The following is a 19,613-nucleotide window of genomic DNA, read 5'->3' as shown; positions in this document are numbered from 1 at the left end:
GGGAGGGGGGTCTTCATTTTCTTTGCATCTGGTCACCCAAGACTCTGCTTCAACTATCTTTTAATTCCGTTTTAATTAATTAATCAATCTCAGGCCATTTCTTGAAAGCGGCCATCAAATTTAATTTATTCTTTCAAATGAATGTGTACCACTTGGATTAACACATCTTCTAGTTTTACCCACCCAACAGCACAGGCCAACAGAATCCCGAGCATTCATTAATGGCTATAGAGGTTTTGATAAAAAATGATTTATGGCTAACCTAAGTAGGAAAGGGGTGATATAGGTTTTCCCGGTTGCAAGCCATTTAGGATGCAATTCAGTAAACTTTATTGAGGTTAAAGGAAATAAGATTTATGAACAGAGATGCTTAAGTTTGTTTTTTTAAAACAAAAACAACAGCAGTCTTTCTAACCATGCTATGAGTCCATGGGGCAGGGACAGTAAGCCAGAAACTGCAATTGGCTTTTGACTGTACTAACCTGCCTTGGAATATTTAAACAAATAATAGGCTTGAAGGGAAAAGAAAGCTAGTTTGGATGTAAATTATCAGATGAAATTGAATTAATTAAGCCTACCTGAACTTGAAAAGTTACACAGAATTGGACCTGGTTAGTATCTGAATCAGTAAGAAGTATGAGTAGACCTCAGTTAGTGACTTCCTTGTTTAGCAACCATTCACAGTTACGACAGTGATGAAAACATAACATTATGATCAATGTTCACCTTTATGACTTTCACAGGTCTCTAAAGCGAAGGAACACTAAGTAAGATCATGAACACTGTTGCCGTTTCACTTAGCTGTTACTTCACTTAATGACCTAGTTGCCAGTCCCAATTGTTGTCATTAAATGAGGACTACCTATTCCCCCGTCAAAAAATAATGAAACATTTTAGGGGGGGGGGAAAGGCCAACCATCTCCATACTGTGGCGTGGAGTTTCCATGCAGGTGTAAACCTTGAGTCTGACTCCAGTGAGATTTTATCTTAGCCTAATACTTGACAAGGAATTCAACAAATCCCCCTCCCCCCACCTCTTCTATAACTCAGAACTATAATTTGTGGAAGCTTCTGGAGAAGCTTTAAAGCTGTTGCTTTGAGCTCCAAGCCTGGCAATTTGGCTGCAAACGTTTCATCACCATTCGAGGGGACGTCGTCAGTGCGCTTTGAATTGTGCTCGTCTGTCAGAGCGCTGGCCTTTAAATACCTTTTAATGTGATGCAAATTGGTACAAGTGTTATTTGTTCAAATATTTCTGAGTCATGGTCTGATTTCGGGCTGTTTGATTGGATGGTTGTTGTTGCTGGGCTGCAATCTTTGGGGTTAAGTACTGTCTGTGTGATGCAAATTAGCATTAGTGTTGTTTGTTCGGGTTCCTCTGAGTCATGGTCTGGTTTTGGATTGTTTGGTCGGGTGGCTATTGTTCCTGAGGTGTGGTCCGATTTCTTGTGAAGGGTTATGATTTCCGTTGCTGCATGGTGGGGTGCCTGTTTGTTCATTTTTAAATGCTACCTTTGGGATTGCGGTTTGAGTAGTTCTTTCACTCTCAGTGGTTGGTAGACCGGATCTATGTCAATGTGTCTGTTTATTGAATTATTGGTGGAAAACCAAGCTTCAAGATATTCTCTTTCTCTCTTTGATTTCACCTGGGCTACAACTGTGGTCCCAGTTAGATCAAATGTGTGTCCTTGTGAGTCTTTGTGGATGGACATGAGTGATAGTGGGTCATGTCTTTTGAGAGCCAGGAAGCTTTAAAGTCTACTTTTAAAGTGTCGATGACCAAGGTCTTCCAAATCAGCAGGTACTATTTTAGACACCTTTGAGACAAAGCCATTATTTTTCCAGCCAACATTAGCTATGAGGTTGTTTGATTTTCAGCCGATTCCTGGTAACTTAGAATTATATCCCTCAGCAATCTGTTACCAGGATAAAAAGATATCCCTGACTTTGCACATGCTGGGCATTTGAAAACTCTTTATTTCCTTTTGTGCTCCACTCTTTTCTGAGGATAACCAGCAGGAGATGAATGCAAAACATCTTTAGAACTAGTCTGTTTATCCTCTTGAGATCTGAAAGCGCTCCAGCCCACTTGGGAAAGCCTGTGTTTAAAACTGCAGAAAGAAAATGATTGCTTTTAAATACGGCTTGAATAGAACAGCATAAACATGAATTCTGTAATCAAGAGTAGGCAGCTGAATGTCAGTTCAACCCAATCTGTTCATTTTTAACTATAGCATTTCTTCTTCAGAGAAGCAGTGGGCAGCATTATCAAACAGGTCTTAATTTTGCAGGATGTCCTTTTGATAGTTGTTTGTTAGCAAAGGAGGCAAAAAGTCGTATATTGTTGAAGTCAATATTGCGGTAACAGGGCAGAGATGGTGAAAATGGGGTGGTGTGGAAAAAAAACGTTTGGGAGGATAGCTTTTGAAGAGAGGGGGGGTGGGATGCTGCAAATGGAAAAGAGATTGACCCACCTCGACAGGGAAAAGATGAGGTGTGATAGTGGAATGATGCCAAGTGTGTGCCAGTGGTATCTTTCCCATCGTAGGACTGCAGCTCCAGAATTTCCTGTCTAGCAGGGCTGCTGTTTAGGATTTTAAGAGTTGAATTGCCCACATCTGGAAGGTACGTGGTTTGGAAAAAAGTTTCTTTACAAAAAATCAGGGGTGAACTAAGTTGGACAGCATCTATGGAGTTTCTCTGTCATCCAGGTCATGGTTGTCCCAAAGGTGCTTTTTTCAGGAAGCAACTGGACTTTCTGGTTTTTTTCTTTGAAGCCGTTTTGCTTTTCATCCAAGAAGCTTCTTTGGCTCTGAACGGATGGTGGGAAATGGAAGGATTTATATTCTTTGCAAACAGCTGGTCATTTGCATTCTTTTAGAGAGTCGTTGAGGCCATTTGGAGGTTTATCTGTGTCCTCGGGGTCACCTGAGTGGTGCAAATGTTTTGTGGACCCTTCTTGGCTGCAAAATGTTTTCTACCCTGTGACTCTTCCCTGTTGAAGACAGGCAAAGAGCTGTTGGGGTTGAGTCTGCAGCGTAAATTGTTGGACAATATTAGCTGTATTTACTCCATACCCATAACGTAGAAACTGAATTAACCCACTGCTGGGTTCATGCATAAATTTATCAGGTTTATTGGATTTGTGCAACATGCAAACCTAAACTAAGGTTAGCATTAACATCGGCGTGTTTTGCAAATCAACTTTTTGAGCTTTTTATTCAATCCTGTTAAATATGTTGGGTGAATATAGTCACTAACTAACTTTTCCCTTTTACACTTAGCCTTTTAAATGTGGAAAAATGAAATAAACTTTTGCTATTGGATTTTTTTTTTTGCACCTACAGTCTTGAAAAAGAGAGTACACCCTTCTGGCTTTCTCTTTGCAAGTTAAATAATAACATGGTGTAATATGTTTTGTTGTTCATCTGAGGTTGTGTATGCCTACTTTTAAGAATGGCAAAGGATACTATGTCTTGATACGTAAAACAAAGAACTCAAAGGGGGTGTACTTTCTTTTTCACATGACTGTATGTGCAGAAAGTTTTTTTTTCTCTCTCTCTCTCTCTTTCTGTGTCTGTCTGTGTGTGTGTGTATGTATGTGTGCACACGTGCATTGTGTAGGCCTTTCCTGATCCATTTCTGCTCCAGGGAGAGAGAATCACCACTAGGGCAGTAAAGAAGGCATAGTTCAGGTGCATTTGTATGTTGGGTTTCACCAACTTATGTTGAAGTTGATCCAGGTTCAAGGACAAGGCAGAAGGAGAGGCTGGTGGTCCCAGATTTAAAGAATTTAAAGAGCCCCCTTGACCTGCCCCAATCCCTTCCATCAGTTTCTCTTAAGCTTAAGTGGATGAGAAGGAAGAACAGCAGCTTTTACTGCCTGACACAGCCATTGTTTCTTTTCAAACTTGGATTTACTAAACTTTCTTGGGAGAGCAAACGCTGGAAGAAAAGAATTGCTAGAAGCAATAGCAAAAGGACTTAGACTTACGTACTGTTTCATAGTGCTTTACAGCTCTCTCTAAGCAGTTTACAGAGTCCGCATATTACCCCCAACAATCTGGGTCCTCCTTTTGCTAATCTTTGAAGGATGGAAGGCCGAGACAACCTTGAGCCGGTCAGGATCGAACTCCTGGCAGTGAGCAGTGAATTAGCCTGCAATACTGCATTTTAACCACTGCGTCCCCACAGCCCTAGGGGCCAATTAGCAGAGAGGCTAATCTTGAGAACTGGAAAGGGTAGTGTTTCTAAGGATGACCAGAGGGCAGGACAGATCTGTGGCCACATGCGTACAGGTAGTCCTTGACTTACAACCATTTGTTTATGACCATTCAAAGTCACAAGAGCATTGAAAAAACAACTTACAACTGGTTCTCATATTTATGACCTTGACAGCATCCCAACAGTCACATGATCAAAATTCAGGCAACTGGATACTGCAGCACTGAAGATTTTTAAGAAGAGGTTGAACAGCCATTTGTTTGTAATGGTATAGAGCAGGGATCCTCAACCTTGGCAACTTTAAGACTTGTGGACTTCAACTCCCAGAATGCCTCAGCCAGCTTTGCTGGCTGAGGAATACTGGGAGTTGAAGTCCACAAGTCTTAAAGTTGCCAAGGTTGAGGACCCCTGGTATAGGGTCTCCTGCTTGAGGAATTGAGCTAGAACAGGGGTCCTCGACCCCCTGCTCCAAGAACCGGCACTGGTCCACAGCATGCCAGAAACTGGGTCGCACAAACAAGCAAAACCCAATTCACGGGATTCGGGCAGCACACAAAACCACACCCCCTCTAGTCCCCGGAAAAACCTCTCCACAGAACTGGTCCCTGGTGCCAAAAGGGTGGGGATCACTGAACTAAAAGACCTCCAAGGTGTCTTTCAACTCTGTTATTTTGTATTCCGATTGCCATTTGCAATCATCCCAACAGGCAAAATAAATGTAGGAAGCCGGATTTGCTTAATGACCATATGATTCACTTGACAAATGCAGTGATTCACTTAACAAATGTGGCCAAAAAAATATTAAATAGTACAATTGGGCATGATTCACCTTAACAACCACCCTGGTGGTTCTGATCTGAATAGTGGTCATAAGTTGAGGACTATGAGCGTGGTGGTACAAAAGTGGAGAAGAAAGTATAGGTAGGAAATGCTACAAGTTAGGTTAGGCTTCACTGAAGTCTCCCAACCGTCCCAGGACTTTGTATGCTCTGCCTTTTAAGAGCAAAGTTGTAGCCCCAGTTTCTTTGCCTCTGGGATGAAAAACATGCTCATTGGCCTTCCATTCAGTCCTGATTCTTGGGCATGTGCTCCAAAGTTTCCCTCCTTGCAGCATGACAAATTTTTCCCGCTCCCATAATTTCTGTGAGAGATGGTTTAAATAGCTCCTTTGCAGACCACATGCTTTGTCTGCTGAAAGTGTAGGTGTCTTTTCCCCCACACCATATCTCCAGTAAAGACCAAATGGAAAAGATTGTATGACATATTTTTTCTGAACCTATCGTCCTCCAGATGTAGTAGTAACAACAACAACAACAACAACAACAATAATAATAATATAATGTTGGAAAGGACCTTGGAGGTCATCTAGTCCAACCCCCTGCTCAGGCAGGAAAGCCTATACCATTTCAGACAAATGGCTGTCCAGTCTCTTCTTAAAAACTTCCAGTGTTGGAGCATTCACAGCTTCTGGAGGCAGGTTGTTCCACTGGTTAATTGTTCTAACTCTCAGGAAGTTTCTCCTTAGTTCTAGGTTGCTTCTCTCTTTGGTTAGTTTCCATCCGTTGCTTCTTGTCCTGCCTTCAGGTGCTTTGGAGAACAGCTTGACTCCCTCTTCTTTGTGGCAACCCCTGAGATATTGGAAGACTGCTATCATGTCCCCCCTCGTCCTTCTCTTCATTAAACTAGACATACCCAGTTCCAGCAATCATTCCTTATATGTTTTAGCCTCCAGTCCCCTGATCATGTGTACACCTTCAAATATTTGATTGATTGATTGATTCATTCATTCATTAATGTGTGCTGGCTGGTGATGAGAATGAAAGTCCAGTAGATTTGGAAAGAGCCAGGTTGGCAAGAGGACCAAAGAAAACTTGTGGCAGGCAAGATGACATCACAGGAATAGGTTACCCATCCTGTTAGCTCCCAATGCTGGGATCCAAATGAAGATATTTTTTTGTAATGCCTGTCTAGCTTCTCCTAAAAGTCGGAGAGCTCCTACTACCCTCAATTATTTTATTACTTCTGAATGACTACTGGAAGGGCATATACTTCAACATTCAGCCAGAATCTCCCATGCTATCATTTATAAAATGCCAACCTCTGTGAACAACCAATTCAACCTATTATAAGGTCACTTCAGGCATTCCCACTACATAGCCACTGATCTTGCTACAAAAACTAACTTGTGCACCAACACCACTCATTTGTTTTTTTCTCTTCCAGATGGTACCATTTTTTTGCAATAGCAAACAATTGAACTTTAAGACAAAGGAATGCAGCAACAAAATAATTAAGTTGTCCTAAATGGGTAAATAGTGAATGAAGCTGCGTGACCCAAGCGGTTTCTGTCATGATTGACTTAAAATTGATGTTAATTGGACAATGAAGTATTAATGATTTGCACAGGGACCATTGCAGCCAAGCAATTACATTAACATACAAATCTCATCCGTCACATTATCAATCCAGGCGTGCCCTTTGGGGATCACATAACATTTGACATAATTGTATCCTAAATTGATTTATAACTAACAAATGAGAGCATTTTATAAAGTCCTTCCAGTAATCATGCAAATGGCAAATGAAAATACTAGTGTTCCTGTTTCGGCTAAATGCAATGGGATTAGAAATCTATTGTCCTTTTCCTAATGAACAATTAATGTAGGCTGCATAATTACTAGGGCTGTATATAGTTCAAAACAATTTGGAAGAAGAGCTCCAGCTCTTGTGGGAATATAGAGCTTCTGCTGTTCCTTATAGTTTGTCTATTGTTTTTCTGGCTTCTGAGCAAACTTAGAAAAAAAAATGTGTAGCTGCTTCAACCCCTTCATGGATTACTGCCTTGTCGTGGCGAAGGGGCTTGCGTAATTCAATGAAGCTATGAGCTATGCCGTGCAGGGCCACCCAAGACGGACAGGTCATAGCAGAGAGTTCTGACAAAACGTGATCCAATGGAGAAGGAAATGGCAACCCACTCCAGTATCTTTGCCATGAAAACCCTATGGACAGTACCAAAAGGCAAAACGATATGACGCTGGAAGATGAGCCCCTCAGGTCGGAAGGCGTCCAATATGCTACTGGGGAAGAGCAGAGGGCTAGTACTAGTAGCGCCAGAAAGAATGAAGCGACTGGGCCAAAGCCGAAAGGACGCTCAGCTGTGGATGTGTCTGGTGGTGAAAGGAAAGTCCGATGCTGTAAAGATTTTTTCTCCATAGGAACCTGGAATGTAAGATCCATGAATCAAGGAAAGCTGGACGTGGTCAAACAAGAGATGACAAGACTGAACATCGACATCTTAGGTATCAGCGAACTAAAATGGACAGGAATGGGTGAATTTAATTCAGATGACCATCAGGTATACTACTGCGGGCAAGAATCCCTCAGAAGAAATGGAGTAGCCTTCATAGTCAATAAAAGAGTAGGAAAAGCAATACTGGGATACAATCCTCAAAATGACAGAATGATCTCAGTTCGAATCCAAGGCAAACCATTCAATATCACAGTAGTCCAAGTCTATGCCCCAACCACCAGTGCTGAAGAGGATGAAATTGACCGGTTCTATGAAGCCCTACAGCACCTTATAGAACTAACACCCAGAAATGATGTCCTTATCATCATGGGGGATTGGAATGCTAAAGTAGGAAGCCAAAAGATAACTGGAATAACAGGCAAGTTTGGCCTTGGAGTACAAAATGAAGCAGGGCACAGGCTGATAGAATTTTGTCAAGAGAATACGATGGTCATAGCAAACACCCTTTTCCAACAACCCAAGAGACGGCTCTACACATGGACATCACCAGACGGTCAACACAGAAATCAGATTGACTATGTACTCTGCAGCCAAAGATGGAGAAGCTCTATACAGTCAATAAAAACAAGACCAGGAGCTGACTGTGGCTCAGACCATGAGCTTCTTGTTGCAAAGTTTAAGCTTAAACTGAAGAAAGTAGGGAAAAGCACTAGGCCAGTCAGGTATGAATTAAATCATATCCCTGTTGAATATACAGTAGAGGTGACAAATAGATTTAAGGAATTAGATCTGATAGACAGAGTGCCTGAAGAACTATGGACAGAGGTTCGCAACATTGTACAAGAGGTAGCAACCAAAACCATCCCAAAGAAAAAGAAATGCAAGAAAGCAAAATGGCTGTCTGAGGAAGCTTTGCAAATAGCTGAGGAAAGGAGGGAAGCAAAAGGCAAGGGAGAAAAAGAAAGATACGCCCAATTAAATGCAGAATTCCAGAGAATAGCTAGAAGAGATAAGAATGACTTCTTAAATGAACAGTGCAAAGAAATAGAAGAAAACAATAGAATAGGGAGGACCAGAGATCTTTTCAAGAAAATTGGAGAGATGAAGGGAACGTTCAATGCAAAAATGGGCATGATAAAGGACCAAAATGGCAGGGACCTAACAGAGGCAGAAGAGATTAAGAAGAGATGGCAAAATTACACAGAAGAACTATACAAGAATGAGCTTAACGTCCCTGATAATCACAATGAGGTGGTCACTGACCTCGAGCCAGACATCCTAGAATGTGAAGTGAAGTGGGCCTTAGAAAAGCTGAGCAACAACAAAGCTAGTGGAGGTGACAGTATTCCAGCTGAGCTATTCAAAATCTTAAAAGACGATGCAGTAAAAGTGCTACACTCAATTTGCCAGCAAATTTGGAAAACTCAACAGTGGCCACAGGATTGGAAAAGATCAGTTTACATTCCAATTCCAAAGAAAGGCAGTGCCAAAGAATGTTCAAACTATCGCACCATTGCACTCATTTCTCATGCTAGTAAAGTTATGCTTAAAATCCTACAAGCTAGACTCCAGCAGTATGTGGATCGAGAACTACCAGAAGTACAGGCAGGATTTCGAAGAGGCAGAGGAACTAGAGATCAAATTGCCAACATACGCTGGAAAAAGCTAGAGAGTTCCAGAAAAACATCTACTTCTGCTTCATTGACTATGCTAAAGCCTTTGATTGTGTGGATCATAACAAACTCTGGCAAGTCCTTAAAGAGATGGGCATACCAGACCATCTTATTTGTCTCTTGAGAAATCTATATGCGGGCCAAGAAGCAACAGTGAGAACTGGACACGGAACCACTGATTGGTTCAAAATTGGGAAAGGAGTCCGGCAAGGCTGTATACTGTCGCCTTGCCTATTTAACTTATATGCAGAGCACATCATGAGAAAGGCAGGGCTAGATGAATCAAAAGTTGGAATTAAGATTGCCGGAAGAAACATCAACAACCTAAGATATGCAGATGATACCACTCTAATGGCAGAAAGTGAAGAAGAACTAAAGAGCCTCTTGTTGCGGGTGAAGAAGGAGAGTGCAAAAGTTGGGTTGAAACTAAACATTAAGAAAACCAAGATCATGGCATCCGGCCCTCTCAATTCCTGGCAAATAGATGGGGAAGAAATGGAGGTAGTGACAGATTTTATTTTCCTGGGCTCCAAGATCACTGCAGATGGGGACTGTAGCCAAGAAATTAAAAGACGCTTGCTCCTTGGGAGGAAAGCCATGGCAAATCTAGACAGCACACTAAAAAGCAGAGACACCACCCTGTCAACAAAAGTGCGTATAGTCAAGGCTATGGTCTTCCCAGTTGCAATGTATGGCAGTGAAAGCTGGACCATAAGAAAGGCTGAGCGCCAAAGAATTGAAGCCTTTGAACTCTGGTGCTGGAGAAGACTCCTGCGAGTTCCTTGGACTGCAAGGCGATCAAACCGGTCAGTCCTAGAGGAGATCAACCCTGACTGCTCTTTAGAAGGCCAGATCCTGAAGCTAAAACTCAAATACTTTGGCCACCTAATGAGAAGGAAGGACTCACTGGAGAAGAGCCTAATGCTGGGAAAGATTGAGGGCAAGAGAAGAAGGGGACGACAGAGAATGAGGTGGCTGGATGGAGTCATTGAAGCAGTAGGCGTGAGCTTAGATGGACTCCAGAAGATGGTAGAGGACAGGAAGGCCTGGAGGAACATTGTCCATAGGGTCGCGATGGGTCGGACACGACTTCGCAACTAACAACAACAACAGCTGCTTCAAGCACTGTGGAATCAGTTCCATTAATGCAGCCACAACTTTTTTTTCCTCAGGCTTCTGTAGTTAGCTGAAAAAGGAAGCTACTTTAATGAACAACACAGATGGTCCTTGACTTATAACTGCAGTTGGGACCGGAATTTCCATCGTTAAGCAAGGCAGTTATTAAGTGAATTCTACCAGATTTTTTCAACCTTTTTTTTTACATAGTTGTTAAGCAAATCACTGCAACATGCAGTCGTTAAGTAAATCCTGCTTCCCCCATTGACCTTGCTTGTTGGAAGCTGGCTGGGAAATGGTGATGACATGATCCCAGAACACTGCAACCATTGTAAATACATGCTGGTTGCCAAGCACCTGAATTTTGACCATGTGACTGGGGGATGCTCATAGTTTTGGATGTGAGGACTGGTTGTCACTTTTTTCAGTGCCATATTGGTCACTAAAATGGTCACTAAAAATATGGTAAGTTGAGGATTAACTCATTGAAAGGTGCTGAATTTGTATACATGTCAACATCCAGCTCGAGAATCCAAATAAAACTCCAGATTAATTCCATTTTCGAAAAAAAATAAAGTTTATTGAATACACTGTGTGGTTATGTTGAAGTAAAACTTACTCTGAGGTTCCCACACCAGTTCATAGATTTGCAATAGTTTTCCCAGCCAAACCCCCATCGTCGTACGTAATCCATATCAACAAGTCCACTTTGTTATGGGAACCGTCTGCTTCAAATCCACACCTGTTCTGGTGTCCTTGATAAGGCTTCAGGCTCCCATGGTCTGCAGCTGAATCAAAGAAGCTTCATTTTTTCCATCTACCCACTTGAAAATAACACCTCCCACCCCCTTTATCTAAAGGCAAGTTGCAACGCAGAGGCACGTAGCTGCCAAAGTTTCATATTTGACAATACAGTTCACAGGTTTTCTTTTGTGATCAGGATGGGATAGAGTGTGTCAAAATCTGTAAGGCTGCAGGCATGGCATCCCCTTTGAAACTCTCTGCCTTTTGTGTCTAAGTGTACATCCTCTTGTATAGGAGGAGCAGCACTCTGGCTGTAATGCTGCACCTGCCGTCTTGCAGATTTGGATTTCCTTTTGCAAACCTTTTTGAAATGTGTAGCTGTAGCGATTGCCTTGTAATTAAACACAAACAGAGGGATTGTACAGTAAGTTCTCGACTTAACAATGGTTCGCTTAGTGACCATTCAGAGTTACAACAGAACTAAAAAAAGTGACTTATGACCGCTTTTCACAGTCACAACCTTTGCAGCATCCCCACAATCACGTGATCAAAAATTCAGATTCATATTTATGACGGTTGCAGAGCCCCAAGATCATATGATCCCCTTTTGCAACCTTCTGACAAGCAAAGTCTATGGGGAAGCCAGATTCACTTTATAACCAGGTTACTAACTCAACTGCAGTGATTCACTGAACAATTAAGACAGGACAGGTTGTAAAATGGGGCAAAACTCACTGAAATGTCTCACTTAACCACATAAATTTTGGGCTTAATTGTGGTCGTAAGTCGAGGACTACCTGTAGTTAAATGTTTTTGTCATTCAGGAAAGCAGGTCTTCAAAACAATCAGCTGCACAAAGATACATTTTTGCTTGCAGGATCCGTTGCCATCATTAGAACCTTCACCCTGCCCAGAATATTTTGCACTACATAAAGGGGAAAAAATAGGTGCAAAAATTGGACTCTCCTTGGTTATGTTGTACCCTTCATCCAGGCAACAGAGGGCATAATGTGCTAGGATTTTTGAAAAGCAACAGGTTATAAGGATAAGAACTCACTGATATGAATGATCTGGGGTAGATTTGCTCTGCGTCACCCTTTGGCTGCATTCATGCAGCAGGTAGCTTATTTAAGCATGGTTTATAGAGTTATGCCTACAAATATGTTAAGCCCAAACTAAAGAACCAGACTGAGAGTTTATGCACTGGAGACAAATTCCTTGTGTATCCAATCATACTTGGCCAATAAAGGTATTCCATTCCATTCCATCCCATTCCATTCTCTATTTGAGGTATGTCAAACTTGCGACGTCATGTGACATCGCACGACGTATCGGAACTTTTTCCCATTGCCGAAAATGGGATGGGCGCGGTTTCTCTGTGATGCTCCGGCCCGCGGGCTGGCAGTTTGACACCCCTGCTCTATTCCATAATCTCCTCTCCTTTCCTCTCCTCTCCTCCATCCCATCCCATCCCATCCCATCCCATCCCATCCCATCCCATCCCATCCCATCCCATCCCATCCCATTCTCTATTCCATAATCTCCTCTCCTGTCCTCCATTCCATTGCATTCCATTCTCTAAACTCTAAAGAAAGTACATAGTCCTTGATGACTGGCAGGGGAATTATGGGAGTTGAAGTCCACAAGTCTTAAAGTTGCTAAGGTTAGACAGCCCTGCTTTAGGGCATTAAACCCAGATTCTTATCCAACCTTCATCTCTCACTGGACTTCAATCCCCATCTGGCTTGTCAAGCATTGATCTGACAGCCCTGTTGCAGAGTTTAAACCCCTAGGGTTCTGCTCTGTAGGGCATTAAGTGCATATTTGTGTAATTAGCCTGATGATTTGCATTGACTGGAAGTGACTGCTAAATGTCAAATTTTGCCGCAGGAAGGAAGTGCTTTTTATGTGTGTTGGGTGGGTTAACCCTTTCTTCCCCATGCTTGGTTCTAAGATCCCTCCTTTGAAGCTGCTATTAGTGGGAGTTGAAATGTCCACTGAGGCAATGTGAAATTTTTACCATGCAAATAGCAGTTTTGGTAAAGACCTTTTGAAGGTTTTACGCTCTCTCTCCCACATTGGTTGTGATTCCATTCTTAGCCCGGTCTGTTTGGGCTGCCAATGCTTGCGTTTTTTCAAACCACCTGTAAAACGCAAATGTGCATTTACCCATTGCATCTCACTTTGCATATTTCAGGCTGCTTAAAAAGAGTGCCTGGTAGCTTGAGTGTGCAAAGGCAGTGGAAAGTAACCACGGGGCATGATTAATTATGACAGATAGAGAAAAAAAGTAGTTCTGTGAGAAAGGATTGTTTAAATAATAAATGGCAGGGCTGGGCATTTTTTTGGGTTTCTCTCTTCACAAACAGGATTGTTAATGGTTTTTTTTCCTGGAACATCATGGAAAAATAGGAACATTTTAGATGGTTTGGTGGTATTCATAGAGGTCTCCCTTCAGTGTGTGTATGCACGAGACAGTAATTTGTAGTATTTTTATATCCAGGTAGTCCTCGAATTGCAACTATTCGTTCAGCAACTGAAGTTAGAATGATACTGAAAAAAACTGACTTATTGCTAGTTGTCACACTTATGACCATCACAAGCATCCCTACGGTCACGTAATCAGAATTGGGGTGCTTGGCAACTGGCATGTATTTATGATGGTTGTGGCAGTGTTCGGGGGGTCATTCGCTCGTGACCTCTCACCTGGACTACTGCAACACTCTCTACATGGGGCTGCCCTTGAGGACCACTCGGAGGCTCCAACTGGTACAGAATGCAGCCGCGAGAGTTGTCTTGGGAGTCTCCCGATACTCCCATGTTACACCTCTGCTCCGTGAGCTGCATTGGTTACCAGTTGTCTTCCGGGTGAGATTCAAGGTACTGGTAATGGTGTTTAAGGCCCTACATGGCATGGGTCCGGAGTACCTCGGGGATCACCTGCTGCCGGCGTCAACTTCCCTCCGCCCTGTGCGTTCCCACAGAGAGGGCCTCCTCAGGGTGCCACCGATCAGAGAATGTCGGTTGGTGGCCCCCAGGGGGAGGTCCTTCTCTGTGGGCGCCCCGGAACTATGGAATCGGTTGCCGGTTGAGCTCCGGATGGCGCCCGACCTTCGCTCCTTCCGTCGCGATCTGAAGACACATTTATTTGAACAAGCCGGCTTGGCCTGATGGGGGATGGGTTGGGTTTTTTATTGTCATTTTTAATATATGTATTTACTGTTTTTAGCTTGGGCATATGTTTAATTCTTTTTAACTTTTGTATTTTTGTATTTTTTTTATGTCTGCCCTGTTCACCGCCCTGAGTCCTTCGTGAGAAGGGCGGTATATAAATAAAATTATTATTATTATTATTATTTGATCACCCTTTTTGTTCTTTCCAGATGGCTTCTGAGAAGCAAAATTAATAAGGAAGCCAGATTCGCTTAATGTCTGTTAGAATTCACTCAACAACTGCAGTGGTTTGTTTAACAAAAAAAGGTTAAAAAAATGACAAAAAAGGTCACAAAATTGGACACAACTTGCTTTACAATTGCTTTGCTTAGTATTAGGAATTCTGCTCTCAACTGCTCACAGAGGGCTACCTCTGTGTATAAAATAAACAAAAGTAGCTCCTTGTTCTAATGTCCCAAAGATGCTTTTTCACGAGGCAAATGGACTTTCTTGTTTTTCTTTGAAGACGTTTCACATGTCATCCAACAAGCTTCTTAAACTCTGACTGGATGGTGGGGAATGGAAGGATTTATACTCCTTGCAGACAGATTTATACTCCATTTGCATTCTTTTAGAGCAGGGGTGTCAAACTGCCGGCCTGTCGGCCGGACGCATCATGCAAAAGCCGCACCCACCCCATTTCCGGCAATGGCAAAACCGTCCCGATACATCGCGTGACATCACGTGACATCACGAGTTTGACATGTCCATTTTATAGAGTCGTTGAGGCCACCTGGAGGTTTATCTGGGTCCTCATGTCACCTGAGTAGTGCAAATAGGTGTGGAGGCTTCTTGGAACTGCTGAAAGGACTGTGTTGTAGGCTGGAGATAGATGATATCAGATCTCTCCTCCTCTGTTGAGAGATAGCCGTTCAGTTTTGACATAAATGGTCTCTTTGACCCCTCCTTCAAACCAGCGGTCCACTCTGTGGACTTTGGTATCTTCGAAAGAGGAGCTTTTGTCTCTTGTTGTAATGGCTGCAGAAGAGCCGTGAGATGAAAATTAGTTTAATAATAATAATAATAATAATAATAATAATAATAATAATAATAATAATAATAATAATAATAATAATAATAATAATAATAATTATTTTATTTATATACCGCCCTTTTCCCGGAGGACTCAGGGCGGTGAACAGGGCAACCATATAAAAATACAAAAAATACAAAAGTTAAAAAAGAATTAAACATATGCCCAAGCTAAAAAACAGTAAATACATATATTAAAATGACAATAAAAACCCAACCCATCCCCCATCAGGCCAAGCCGGCTTGTTCAAATAAATGCGTCTTCAGATCACGCCGGAAGGAGCGAAGGTCGGGCGCCATCCGGAGCTCCACCGGCAACCGATTCCACAAATCCGGGGCGCCCACAGAGAAGGACCTCCCCCTGGGGGCCACCAAACGACATTCTCTGATCGGTGGCACCCTGAGGAGGCCCTCTCTGTGGGAACGCACAGGGCGGAGGGAAGTTGATGCCGGCAGCAGGTGCTCCCTAAGGTACTCCGGACCCATGCCATGTAGGGCCTTGAACACCATTACCAGTTTGATGTGAATCAATTCGGATACATAAATAGGAGTGTGATTCCCACGATCAGATGATTGCTATTTATAATTTGTTCCCGCCAGCTTCTGACAAAGCCAATGGGGAAGTGGCAGGGAAGGTTGCAAGTCATGGTCATGTGATGTCTCGCGTAACGTCCACCGCCAAAATGCTTAACAACTGTGGCAAAAAACATCATGCGAAGGGGTGTGGTCACATGATGCTTCACTTATCAGTCACATCACTTGACAGATTTTATAGTCCCTATTGTGGTTGTACATCAGGGGTCTTCAAACTTGGCCCTTTTATGACTTGTGGTCTTCAACTCCCATAATTGGGATGCAGGCATGCTGGCTGAGGAATTCTGGGAGTTGAAGTCCATAAGTCATAAAAGGGCCAGGTTTGAAGACCCCTGTTGTATATCAAGGGCTACCTATATGGTTGTGTGTACGAATAGTAACATAATTACTGTGTCCATTAATTATGTGTGTTTTTTTTAAATCTTTTTTTAGCTTTTCTGGGAGAAGAGGCTTCAAGGCTTAAGTGCCTCAGATGTCAGTGAGCAAATCATAAAATCCATGGAGCTTCCCAAAGGCCTTCAAGGTAACTTTGAGGTTTTAATGGAGCCCTCTGAGTGGATGGAACATGCAGGAAGTCTGTTCCCACATCCTGGTTGGGGAACGCTGGGAGTTGCCCAGCGTTTGAAAAACACTGTGCTAACAGACTACAGATGGTCCTCAATTTATGACAGTTCATTTAGTGACCGTTCAAAGTTACAATGCCACTAAAAAGTGTGACTTATGACCATTTTCCACACTTACGACCATTGCAGCATCCCCATGGTCACATGATCAAAATCCAGACGCTTGGCAACAGATTCATATTTATGACAGTTGTGGTGTTCCAAGGTCATGTGATCCCCTTTTGTGACTTTCTGACAATGGAGAAGCCAGATTCACTTATCAGCCCTGTTACTAACTGAACACTTGCAGTGATTCACTTAACAATTGTGACAAGAAAGGTCGTAAAATGTGGCAAAACTCACTTAGCAACAGGTTTAATGAAGAGAAGGACGAGGAGGGAACACGATAGCAGTGTTCCAATATCTCAGGGGCTGCCACAAAGAAGAGGGAGCCAAGCTATTCTCCAAAGCACCTGAAGGCAGGACAGGAAGCAATGGATGGAAACTAATCAAGGAGAGAAGCAACCTAGAACTAAGGAGAAATTTCCTGACAGAACAATTAACCAGTGGAACAACCTGCCTCCAGAAGCTGTGAATGCTCCAACGCTGGAAGTTTTTAAGAAGAGACTGGACAGCCATTTGTCTGAAATGGTATAGGGTTTCCTGCCTGAGCAGGGGGGTTGGACTAGATGACCTCCAAGGTCCCTTCCAACTTCTTCTTCTTCTTCTTCTTCTTCTTCTTCTTCTTCTTCTTCTTCTTCTTCTTCTTCTTCTTCTTCTTCTTATTATTATTATTATTATTATTAATAATAATAATAATAATAATAATAATAATAATAATAATAATAATAATAATAATAATAATAATAATAATAATAATAATAATAATAATAATAATAATAATAATAATAATAATCGCACAGTCAGCCAGATGTTCAGACTGGATTTGGCATTTTTGTCTACCTATCCTTAACAAGGACCTGGGATAGGCAGATGTGAATGTTTGATGGTATTACAGATATCGTCGCAGGATGGAAGCAGTTCCTAGTAAGGCCGCCTTTTGCAATTGACTAATGGAGAATTTATCAGTGCCAGTGGTGTTCAAGTGGTGCTCCAGTTGTTTTGGGATTGCACCCAAGGCGCCTATTACTATTGGTACTACCCTTGCTTGCCTTTGCCACAGTCTATTTCTATTTGTAGGTCTTTGTTGTTGTTGTTGTTATTATTATTATGGGCATCTTTATGCTTGTAAGTCTAGGATTTGCTAAGCTTTGTCTTGGGGACAGAGATCATATTTGGCATTTTTGATAGCAAATCCATCCCTCTGAATAGGCTGAGTTTTAATGAGCCAACTTTGCATTCCCTCTCTAGGAGTGGGCCCAGGGAACAATGAAGACACCCTCTTGTCAGCTGTAGCCAGCGCATTGCACACAAGTTCTGCTCCCATCACAGGACAACTGTCTGCTGCCGTGGAAAAAAACCCCGCTGTGTGGTTAAACACATCTCAGCCTCTCTGCAAAGCCTTCATCGTTACAGATGAAGACATTAGGTGAGTTCTTCACAGACACGGCTCCTGCAGCATGCTGGGCTGCAGAGTCAGTCTTGGCAACTTTAAGACTTGTGGACTTCATAATCCAAGTTTCATCCCAGTTAGCCCATTTATTCAATTCTTTCTAATCTGTGTCCCTCCAGATGTCTTCACCAAAAATCTTGGGAATTGCATCACAGTATGTCTGGATGGTGCCTTTGTAGAGTCACTTTGTTTTCTGTGGGTATCTATTTTTAACAAAAGAAGAAAGCCCTTCCTTCCTTCCTTCCTTCCTTCCTTCCTTCCTTCCTTCCTTCCTTCCTTCCTTCCTTCCTTCCCTCCCTCCCTCCCTCCCTCCCTCCCTCCCTCCCTCCCTCCCTCCCTTCCTAGCTTTTGCTGACACAACATTCACTTGTATGGCTCATAAACAAAGAAGTAAATCAACTGAGCATGCTGTAGGAGTTATGAGAGGGCATATTCCCAATCTTGCACCACCAAGTCCAACTTGATTATGCTTGCATTTTTCTTTTTAAATGCTCCATTTACCTCTAGCTTTTAAGATTAAGATCATCTTTTATTACCGCTATACGTGATTGATTTCCTGCTGATCTTGTAGTAATTGCTGCAAGAAATGTGCTCATGATTTGGTTAGGTTTCTATAGCTCCGTTTTCTCTATTTTCAAAATACCGATACTCAGGCTTCGGATAGTTATTAATCTCGGTGTTGAAATTACTCTTAAGTGCATGTTTAAATACTAGCCTTTGAGGTTTCCAAATTATGAGATGCTGGATTTGGGTAAACAACCACAGTGCTTATTAGAGGGAAAAAACCTGAGCAATAAAACACCATCCCTCCCCCAAATGTTTGATATTTTGAGTTGAATGCATAGCAAAGAAAGAAAAGGATAAAAATTTTCACTCAAGACGTTTTATCAAAATTACTTACCATCTGATATGGAAAGAGACAGCTTCTGGTAAACATTATTTTGGAAGTAAACAGACAGCCTTATTCACCCTCAAAATAGACCCAGTCAGAACTGTGCTTTGCAGATCTTATGGAAGCAGAACCTAGCCAGACACGTGAATCCTCAGAGAGAACTCAAGGTATGCCAGAGACTTGAATTTGCTAGCAATTCCACATATATTTTTTCTTGCATTGCTTTATTTCTGTTGTTTGAGTTGGAGATTATCAACATTTGAAGGGGATCAAGTACATGATAACTGTTTTCCAGTACTTGAGGGGCTGCCACAGAGAAGAGGGCATTGACTTATTATCCAAAGCATCAGAAGGCAGGACAAAATGTAATGGGTGGAAGCTTGTTAAAGACAGATTCAACCTAGAAGTAAGGAGAAATTTTCCGACAATGAGAACAATGAATGGCATAGCTTGCTTCCCGGAGTTGTGGGTGCTCCCTCACTGGTGGTTTTCAAGAAGAGACTGGACAACCATTTGATCGGGAGGGTATAAGGTCTCCTGCCTTGAGCAGGGGTTGGGCTAGAAGACCTCTAAGGTCCCTTCCAGCCCTACCGTTCTATCTTCTATGGAGAGACAGTGTCAAAAGAATGGAACAACTGGGAACAATTAGCACTTCTCTTAGTTTGTTAGTAGGTTTTCTGGCTTCACAATTTTTTCTTTT

General features: G+C 42.3%; 1 protein-coding gene across 4 annotated transcripts in view; it reads left to right on the top strand.

The window, feature by feature from the left end:
* Nucleotides 1-19,613, top strand: part of MBD2 (methyl-CpG binding domain protein 2) — a 68,773-nt gene that overhangs the window by 32,988 nt on the left and 16,172 nt on the right. For all 4 annotated transcript variants that reach the window (XR_014024861.1, XR_014024862.1, XM_081315682.1 and 1 more), the window contains exons 4-5: nucleotides 16,279-16,369; nucleotides 17,820-17,997. Coding sequence is in view for 2 of the 4 variants with exons in the window: in XM_081315682.1 (XP_081171808.1) it covers nucleotides 16,279-16,369; nucleotides 17,820-17,997 (269 nt within the window). In the remaining 2 variants the exon portion in view is untranslated. The remainder of the gene's footprint in view (nucleotides 1-16,278; nucleotides 16,370-17,819; nucleotides 17,998-19,613) is intronic.

The sequence above is a fragment of the Vipera berus genome (assembly GCF_964194415.1).
Source record: "Vipera berus genome assembly, chromosome: 2".
In the NCBI taxonomy this organism is placed as follows: Eukaryota; Metazoa; Chordata; class Lepidosauria; order Squamata; family Viperidae; genus Vipera; species Vipera berus.
This window is presented reverse-complemented; position numbering and strand designations above follow the sequence as displayed.